The 9777-nt window shown below is 53.2% G+C and overlaps 2 protein-coding genes across 9 annotated transcripts in view; one reads left to right on the top strand and one right to left on the bottom strand.

Annotated features, from left to right (window-relative positions):
- Nucleotides 1-1368, top strand: part of COL18A1 (collagen type XVIII alpha 1 chain) — a 55713-nt gene extending 54345 nt beyond the window's left edge. For both annotated transcript variants that reach the window (XM_032174642.2, XM_032174643.2), the window contains exons 42-43: nt 1-51; nt 988-1368. The exon at nt 1-51 is cut by the window's left edge and continues 3 nt beyond it. In XM_032174642.2, coding sequence (XP_032030533.1) covers nt 1-51; nt 988-1198 — 262 coding nt within the window. In that variant the 3' untranslated portion in view covers nt 1199-1368. The remainder of the gene's footprint in view (nt 52-987) is intronic.
- A 2483-nt stretch (nt 1369-3851) lies between these two features.
- Nucleotides 3852-9777, bottom strand: part of SLC19A1 (solute carrier family 19 member 1) — a 45338-nt gene continuing 39412 nt past the window's right edge. For 6 of the 7 annotated variants that reach the window (XM_032174594.2, XM_058427342.1, XM_032174585.2 and 3 more), the window contains one exon: nt 3852-4996. In XM_032174594.2, coding sequence (XP_032030485.1) covers nt 4523-4996 — 474 coding nt within the window. In that variant the 3' untranslated portion in view covers nt 3852-4522. The remainder of the gene's footprint in view (nt 4997-9777) is intronic. The other variant, XM_058427343.1, reaches the window with a different exon arrangement.

Genomic DNA, 9777 nt, shown 5'->3' with positions numbered 1-9777 from the left:
GGCACGCATCTTCTCCTTTGACGGCAAGGACGTCCTGAGGCATCCCACCTGGTAGGTTCCCAGTGCCCTGTGAGCAGCTCTGAGAGCCCCAGCCAGGGAAGGCGGACGGGCGGGCAGGCTCCTAACAGCAGTTCCCCCTGAGTTTTTGGACAGATCTTATACATGCTCATTACTTTAAAATTATAAAATCCAAAAGAACATTGAGAAAAACGAAAACTGCTCTGAGAAGTAATCGTTAGCAATGCATTTGAGAGCAGTGTAGTTCTAAGAAGGCCCTGAAGTGTCCCCAGCCCTCTGCTAATAGCGGATGGACACCACGTCTCCCGGGTGTCACCAAGCCTGTGGTCAGCCATGTAAGCAGTGCAGTGAGTTTATTCACCGAGAATAAACTCCTCAAAGGGCAACACGGAGTCCGAGCATGTGTGCCCTTAAAATGTTGACAGAAATTTCCAGGGTGTCTAGAAGAACGCTTCATCCCACATGTCGCTGTGCCCTCCCCACGTGAGCGCCGCAATTCTTCCAACACTCATGCATTTAGGGGTGTCTCGGGGTGCCACACAGCGTGTCCCCAGCAGTGCCTGGCCATCTGCTGTAACAGAGATGCACTGTGGGTGGGGCTGGGCCCCAGGGCAGGCCTGAAGCCAGGAGCCCGGGAGGCGGAGCTGGTTCCTAGCGAGGCAGCCACAGGAAGCCTTTGCTCAGCAGGCATGAGGGCCAGGTTCACCCAGCCAGGCCAAGCCCTGGCCCCTCTCCCCTCTGCCGTGGGTGTGTCTGGCAGAAGCAGCATGGGGGGCAGTCTGGGAGATGCAGCCCTCTCCACAGGCAGCCAATAGGGAGGCCATGGGGCCCTCCAGGTCGTGGGAGCCTCTGCGGCCCCCTGGCACCCCCAGGGCCGGCCTCCTGCCTCCACCTTTCCTGCCCGGGGAGTGGCCTCTGCCCTAAGCGGAGCAGGTCTGGGTTTGACTGACGGCCCGGCGCGTCTTACAGGCCCCAGAAGAGCGTGTGGCATGGCTCGGACCCCAACGGGCGCAGGCTGACCGAGAGCTACTGTGAGACATGGCGGACGGAGGCCCCCTCGGCCACAGGCCAGGCCTCCTCGCTGCTGGGGGGCAGGCTCCTGGGGCAGAATGCCGCGAGCTGCCATCACGCCTACGTCGTACTCTGCATCGAGAACAGCTTCATGACTGCCTCCAAGTAGCCGCCGCCTGGATGCGGATGGCCCGAGAGGACGGGCGGCTCGGAGGAAGCCCCCACTGTGGGCAGGGAGCGGCTGGCCAGCCCCTGGCCCCAGGACCTGGCTGCCATACTTTCCTGTATAGTTCACGTTTCATGTAATCCTCAAGAAATAAAAGGAAGCCAAAGAGTGTATTTTTTTAAAAGTTTAAAACAGAAGCCTGATGCTGACATTCACCTGCCCCAACTCTCCCCTGACCTGTGAGCCCAGCTGGCGCGGCCTGGGTCATGCAGCCTGGGTCAGGCAGGGTGCAGTATCACACCCTGTGCAGCCTCTTGGCCTGATCAGACCACGGCTTGATTTCTCCAGGATTTCCTGCTTTGGGAAGCCGTGCTCGCCCCAGCAGGTGCCGACTTCATCTCCCACCTAGCAGCACCGTTCTGTGCACAAAACCCAGACCTGTTTGTTTGTTAGCAGACAGGCCCCGTGAGGCAATGGGAGCTGAGGCCACACTCAGGGCCACCTGGGCTCTCCTGCAGGGTGTGTGCTCGCCCTGCGGTAGATGGGAGGGAGGCTCAGGTCCCTGGGGCTAGGGGAGCCCCTTCTGCCTCAGCTCTGAGCCATTCTCCACAGCAACCCCAGGCTGAAGCAGGTTTCCAAGCTCAGAGGCCCACTGTGACCCCCAGCTCTGGCCTCCCCAGTGAGCCATGAGATACATCCAAAGCAGACAGCTCCAGCCTGGCCGAGTCCAAGCTGGAAGATTCAAGGGACCCCCGAGTTGGGGTCTGGCAGCCTCCCATCCAGGGACCCCATCTCATGCCCCTGGCTGGGACATGGCTCAGCCAGCACTTGTCCAGCTGAGTGCCAGGATAGAACAAGGCCACACTGAAGAGGCTAAGGCTGGCACAGGACATGCGGCAGCCAGCGCACGGGGCAGTGAGGGAGGGCTGCCATCTGTGCACTGCCCATGGACAGGCTGGCTCCAGCTGCAGGGCAGTCATTGGCTGTCTCCTAGGAAACCCACATCCTTGCCGTCCTTGGGACTAAAGGGGACCCCCAGGGTGCACACAGGTCACCCTGAGGGCGAACAAAGCAGCCACGAGGTGCGACGAGCTCCTCTGCCACAGCCACCCCTGAGATCCAGCAACATCGACCCCAGAGTCATTCATTCTGTGGAGGGACAAGTGGACTCAAGACAGCGCCAGGCTGACCACAGCACGGCCAACACGCACCTGCCTCGGAACTGCGATGAAACCGGTGAGGCTGGTTCTGTAATTGTGTGTGATGTGAAGCCAATTGAGACAGGGAAATAAAAGTGACCTTTTACACTGACTCTTGGTTTGCAAGCAGCCTTCACTGTCACAAGGACACAGTTCTCCAAAAGGAGTTCTCAGGAGTCTCTTACCCCTGGCCACTGTCCCACTGGCAGATCCCAAGTGTGCACAGGCACACACGGTTACATGGGGTATGCATGCATGGGCATACACAGGCGTGCAGTTATACACGGGTGTGCCTGGGCATACACAGGCGTGCACAGTTATACACAGGTGTGCATCAGCACACACGGGTGTACAGTTATACACAGGTGTGCAGGAGCGTCCATAGTGTGCACAGGTACACAGGCATGCACGGGTGTGTGGACACACACCAACACTCTCAGGTCTCTCCTCACAGCAGGACCTGACTTGCTCCCAGGAACACTACATCCTGACAGCCATCCCTGTCCTGGTGGCCAGGTGAGTGCAGGATTCAGAGGCAGGCGGTGGGTGCAGTGAACGGGCTGTGGAGGGAGCAGGCCCTCAGGTTGGGGAGACGCTGGGAGGAGGATTCTGATGGCGGTGTGGGCCTCCCCAGTGACGCTCTGGCCCATGGCACAGGCCCAGCCCACCTCCACCCAGCACATCCTGCTAGATCTACGAGCCCAGGAAATGGCTGGTGCAGATCCTTCCCCACAGGGTCCCCAGGGTGGCCATGGCAGGACCCCTGGATGCACCCGGGACCACGGCCCTGTCTGACCGGCACCATCCACTGACTCGGGCAATCTTCCACGTGCAGCCTCTGCCTCAACTCAGGGTACCCCAAGATGCCTGCTCCCCTGAGCCGCCTCGGGAGACCCCTGGGTCCAGCAGCTCCAGCAACCCCTCCCCAGCCAGAGATTCTCTCCCCAGCTCTCCGTGCTGAGCTGGTGAGCAGCCAGCCATTTACCCGGAGCCGCTGAGATGTGGCAGAGGCCCCACAGGATAGGGCCGTTGACTAGGGTTGTGGGGGGGGCTCAGCTCATGGGCACCAAGGCCCCGCGTGGGCTGGAGGCGGGAGAAGGCTGGGACGCCTCTCCTGGCCTCACTGACTGCTGACCCTCAATCCCCAGGCCAGGCCGGCCTGGAATCAGAAGCCCTGTGCACACTCACTTATCAAGTGTGTTTAATGTATGTGGGAAGAGTTCACATCACATCAGATGGTCCTGCACCTGTGGACAAGGCACTAGCGCTCCTTAGACCCTGAGGCCGCCGAGACGTACTTCCCCAGCACCCACCACAAAGGCAGCCCCCCAAGGCTCCCCAGCCCAGGCAAGCCTGGCACGTACCAAGGCCAGCACATCCGTGGTGACCCAGACCAGTCCTCTCCGGGCTGGCATGAGTGTGGGAGCAGGTGAGGACCCGCAGGTCAGGATGGACACACTTCAGAAGGACAGACAGGACGATGGAGGGCTGCCCTTAGGGTGGGAGACAGGAACCAGCTCCGAGGACCAGAGCCGCTGCTCCCCTCTGATGACGACGCGTCTGCCGCCAACCTGAGATGGCTTTTCCACAGACAGAGAAGCCACATGCAGTTCTTCATTCTACGTCAGTTAAAAAAAAAAAAAAAAAGCATCTTTCAAAAAGCAAGAGCACCGAGGATGACCGGCAATGTCACAGCTCAGCTACTACACCTGAGGGTCCCGGCTCCCACCCTGCCCTAGAGGGCTCACAACTCCTGTGGGGCCAGTGTCCCCTGAGCTGGTATCTAAGGCCACTTTGCCAGCCCTGGGGGGCAGAAAGGATTTGTCTCAAGCCCCCCTGGAGGCATGAGCCAGTGAGGCCTGGTGGACGCAGAAGCCCACCACCCACCTCTTCCAGCAACCAAAGCCCGCGGGGCACAGCACAGGGACAGCATGGCCAGGCAGCTGCCCTGAGTGTCGCCAGCACGTGTGACCACCGCCAGAGTGCAGCACAGGGCAGGGGGAATCCTAGGGGGCCTGCCAGCAGGATAAGCAGAGGCCTCCACGGCTAAGGCAGGCGGCCCTCGAGGCAGGGGTCATGGGGATGCACCGAGGGCCACCTGCAAAGTTACCACAGGGGCGCCCGACAGTCACTGGTTCACATTCTGAACACCGTCGCTTGGAAGACACTGCAAACCCAGCTTGCTGACACCAGGAGGATGGACAGCCGGCTGGGGATAAGTCTCATCTGCAGCGTCAGGGCCTGAGGCTTGGGCGGAGCACAGAGTGCAGGCGGAAGGGGCTGTCACTGGGCTCAGGAATCCAGCTGCCTGCGGGGCTGGGGCCAGGGCTGGGTCGCTCTGTCTCTGCTCCAGGGAGGCTGGCCCCACAGCCCCCAGGCCGTCTTCTGGGCAGAGCAGCGGGCTCTGGGCTGGCTGCAGGCCTCCGAGGCCCTTGTCCTGCACACTCAGTGCCTGTGCTGCCTTCTCCGCGGGACTCGTCAGGCCCTGGGCTGGGGGCTGCTGTGGGTGGTGGCCCCGCTGGCAGTGCCGCAGGCCATCCAGCATGGCCCCCAAGAAGTAGATGATGGACAGGATCAGGAAGTACACGGAGTATAACTGGAACTGGAAAGAGAGGCCGGGTGAGGCGGGTGAGGCTGGTGGGGAGGGCCTGGCTGGGACACTGGCACCCTACACCCCGACGCCTGCTCCCAGGCTCACTCTCCTCCAGCTCAGAGGCTGACCCTGAACACTGCACAGCAGTCAGGCCAGCCCCGGGAGCAGGTGTCACAGTGCTTACCGCAGCCCCCCTTACCTCCACAGCCTGGCACAGGCCTGAAGGGGGGCTCCCACCATTTCCCAAGAACCCCTTGGAACCTGGCAGGTGGCCTGCTTCTGCGTGGCCTGCAGGGTCTGCTCCCGAGGCCCCTGCTTGGTGATGCTTGCTGCCCACCCATGGTGCTGAGACAGCGGAAGCGCGCCCATGAGGGCCAGAACGTCTCGCCTGGCAGAGCAGGGTGAGGAGAGCCACAGCAGGTGACCGGGAGCTGATCCCCAGGGCTTCACGCCCAGAGCGACCCCTCAGCAGCCTGCACAAGGAGCCCGTCTCCACCTCGGCAGTGGAAGCTGTGCTACGATGACCAGAAGGAGTGGCACCAGTGGTGGCCACATCTCTCCTGATTCTCACAGCTGCCAGGGGCAGGAGGGACTGGAGATGTCCCTGGGACACCAGGGAGGGACCTGATCATTCCCAGAGGTGCAGAGGGCTCAGGAGGCTGCAGTGCCCTCAGGACATCTGTGGGCAGAGCCCAGTGAGTCGGGACGCCCAAGACCCCTGAGGCCCCGGCTCCACACCCGCAGGCCAGAATCCCTGCAGCCCCTCGGCACCGGCGCCCTTCCAGGAAAGCCATTTTTAAAGCAAACTCAGGAAGATGGGGCTGACACGCTTCTCCCTGCTCTTCTCATACTCAAGACACTGAGATAAACACCTGGGAAGACTCTGAAAGCAGCAGTGAGGAGGGCAGACTGGCCCTCGGAGCCTGGGGAGCTGTGCCACGCAAGGGCAGACTGCGCCACGCAGAGCTCCCTGGGGGCTTTTCTTTTCGCCTCAGATATTTTGAAACTGAAGAAGGCAGCAGGCTGGAAAAGCCAACACATGCAGGAAAAAGAGCCCGTGGAAGCAGCTCTCTCTGGCCTAAGACCCAGGGAAGGGGCAGCCCAACATGAGGAAAGACCTTTCAACAGGAATCGCCCTGCTCCCCCCCAGACACCAGACCTCGGCTCCACCCACCACGTCAGTTAGGACCCCCCACCCTCCCCAGCCTGTAACAAGGATCCCCGAGTCCCCTGCGGGGTGGTATCAGACAACACCAGTGGGCACTAGAGCTTTCACTCCCACTGGCTGGTAAAGACGCCCACCCTCGCCCCCATGGAGTCAGCAGAGACCACAGGGAAGCCTAGGCTGTCACGCCCAAAGCCTCATGGAGTCAGTGGAGACCATGTGGGGAGCCTGGCCTCTTACCCTCACCCAGTAGTAAGAGCGTGCCCGTCCCCCTCCATGCTGGGGGCGTGTCGGAGGAGGTCAAGTGGAGAGTCCAGACTTTCACCCACCCAGCAATAATGAGAATGTCCCAACCCCAGGGGCATCAAGGGGGCCACGAGGGGAGCTGGACTCCCATCCTTGCCTGGCAACAAGGAGCCCCCACCCAGCCACCCACCCTCCCTCAGGTGTCACAAAGGCTGAGTGAGAGCCTGGACTTCCACCCCACCTGCCTGTAGCGAGGTGCACACCCCACTTGACCTGCAGGAGCTGCGTCAGCCACAACAGGATGCTGAAATTACATCATACCCAAAATGCTTGCATCTCATTACAAAATCCCTTGGCACACTAAACCACAAAGATCTCAAACTGAAAGACAATGAATAGACACCAACACTAAGACAACACAGACAGCAGAATTCGCCAAGAAAGATCTTAAAGCAGCCACCATAAAAAATGCTTCAGTGAACAATAACAAACATGCTGGAAACAAATGAAAAAAACACAGTCTCAGCAAAGAAATAGGAGAAATAAAAAAAATTTAGAACTGAAATGTACAATAATCAAAATTTAAAAACTTAATGAATCATCTCAACAACAAAATAGGCTGGGCGCGGTGGCTCACGCCTGTAATCCCAGCACTCTGGGAGGCCAAGACGGGCGGATCACGAGGTCAGGAGATCGACACCATCCTGGCTAACACGGTGAAACCCCGTCTCTACTAAAAATACAAAAAAAATTAGCCGGGCGTGGTGGCAGGTGGCTGTAGTCCCAGCTACTTGGGAGGCTGAGGGAGGAGAATGGCGTGAACCCGCGAGACGGAGCTTGCAGTGAGCGGAGATAGCGCCATTGCACTCCAGCCTGGGCAACAGAGCAAGACTCCGCCTCAAAGAAAAACAAAAACAAACAAACAAAACAAAATAGAAGAGGCAGAGAAATGATCAATGATCAATGAACTAGAGGTAGAACAATAGAAATTATCCAACCTGAACAAAAGAAAAAATGGACTGAAAAAAATGAACGAAGCCTCATTCCTTGTGGGACTACATAACATGATCTAACATTTGTGACATGGGGGTTCTAGAAAAAGAGGAGAAAAGGAGGGGGGGTTCAAAAAGCATTTCAGGAAATAATGGTTGAAAACTTCCCAAATTTGGTGAGACATACACTGCAGATTCATGAAGCTGAGCAAACCCCAAATAGAAAACCCAAACAAAATCACACCAACACATACCATATTCAAACTTCTATAAGCTAATGATAAAAATAAAGAAGAAATCTTGGAAGTGGCCGAAGAAAAATGACACTTTACCAGCAAGCAATTTGAATAACAGTAATTTCTCATCAAAAATCCTGAAAGCTATGAGGAAGGGGCACCACATTTCTCACAGGCTAAAAGAAAGAACACTGTCTACCCAACATCCTATATCCAGTGAAAACATCATCCTTTGAGAATAAAAGAGCAATCAAGACACTCTCAGATGAAAAAAAACTAAGAGAAGAAATATGTAACCAGCAGATCTATCTAAAATAATGGCAAACAACAAACAAACAAAAAACAAGTTCTCTAAACAGAAAGGAAATTACTAAAGAAGGAAAGAATTTTGAAATAACAGGAAAGGGGAAATACCACAGTAGGCAACATTATGGGTAAATAAAACAGACTTTCCTTCTTTAGTTTTCTAAAATATGTTGATGATTAATGCAAAAATTACAATATTTTCTTATGTAGCAATAAAGGTATGTAGAGAAAATATTTAAGATAATTGTACTGTAAAGCAGGAGATGATAAAGTGACATAAAGGAAGGCAAAGTTTCTATACTTCACTCCAACTTTATGTATTAATGTAATACATAAAGCAACCAAAAAAGCTATACTAAGTACATTCAAAAACACAATAGATAAACCAAACAAAATTCTAAAGGATGTACAAGTAACCCATTGGAAGCTGCAAAAAATATAAACAAACTAAAAACAGAGAATAAATGAAAAATTAAAAACTAAATGGCAGACTTAGGTCCTAATATACAAATTATCACATCAAATATAAATGGTCTAAATGCACCAACTGTAAGACAGAGATTAGCAAAGTAGATTTAAAAACATGACTCAACTACATGCTGTCTACAAGAAACTCACTTCCAATATACCAAGATAGGAAGGTTGAAAGTAAAACGATGGAAAAAGATGTATCATGCGAACATTAATCAAAGGAAAGCAGGGGTGGCTATATTAACGTCAGGTAAAATAAACTTTCAAGCAAAAAAAAAAAAAAAAGAGACCAGGGACAGCAGAGACAGAGAAGGACATTATGTAATCCCACTACTGCACAATTGACAAGAGGGTCAGTCTACCAAAAGAAATTTCAATCCCAAACGTGTATGCAACAAACAAAAGAGCTGCCAATATATGAAGCAAAAACATGACAGAACTGAAAGGAGAAACAGATCCACAATTATACTTAGGGGACTTCAATACCCCCTCTCAATAATGATAAAACTAGACAGAAAATCCACAAGAACTGAGAGGAAATCAATACCATCAGCCAACAGGATCTGATCAGCATTTACAGAACACTCCACCCAAAAGCAGAATATACATTCTTTCAAAGTGTCCACAGTGTATCAAAACAGATAATATTCTGGGTCATAAGACAAATCTTAAATTTATAAGAACTGAAATAATAATGTGTTTTCTGATCACAATAGAATCAAAAAAAATTAATAACAGAAAGATAACAGGAAAATCTCAAAACACCTGGAAATTAAACAACAAAATTTGAAATAATGATGCATCAAAAAACACACTGAAAGGAATGAAAATGAAAACACAGCCTATTAAGATTTGTGGGATGCAACTAAAGCAGTACTGTGTGGGGAAATTTATAGCATTAGATGCATAAATTAGCAAAGAGGAAAAGTCTCAAATCAATATCTCACCTCAAGAACCTAGAAAAAAGAGCAAAATAAATCTAAAGCAAGCAGAAAGAACGAACTAATAAAGTTCCAGCCAGTGCACTAAGTCAAGAAAAAGAAATAAAAGATATACAGGTCAGAAAGGAAGAAATATTTGCAGATGACGTAATTATCTACAGAGAAAATCTCAAGGAATTTAAAAAACAAAGACCAAAAAATGGAAAAGCCTCCTACAACTAATAAGCTCAGCAAAATTGCAGTATACAAGATAAACACACAAGTATCAACTATATTTCTATACACTAGCAATGAACATGTATACACTATTATGGAATGAATTGTGAACCCATCACCCAATTCATATGTTGAAGCCCTAACTCGCAATGTCACTGCATTTGAAGACAGGGCCTTTCAAAAGGTAATTACGGTTAAATGAGGTCACAAGGACGGC

The sequence above is a fragment of the Hylobates moloch genome, unplaced genomic scaffold (genome assembly GCF_009828535.3).
Source record: "Hylobates moloch isolate HMO894 unplaced genomic scaffold, HMol_V3 SCAFFOLD_14, whole genome shotgun sequence".
NCBI classification, from domain to species: Eukaryota; Metazoa; Chordata; class Mammalia; order Primates; family Hylobatidae; genus Hylobates; species Hylobates moloch.
This window is presented reverse-complemented; position numbering and strand designations above follow the sequence as displayed.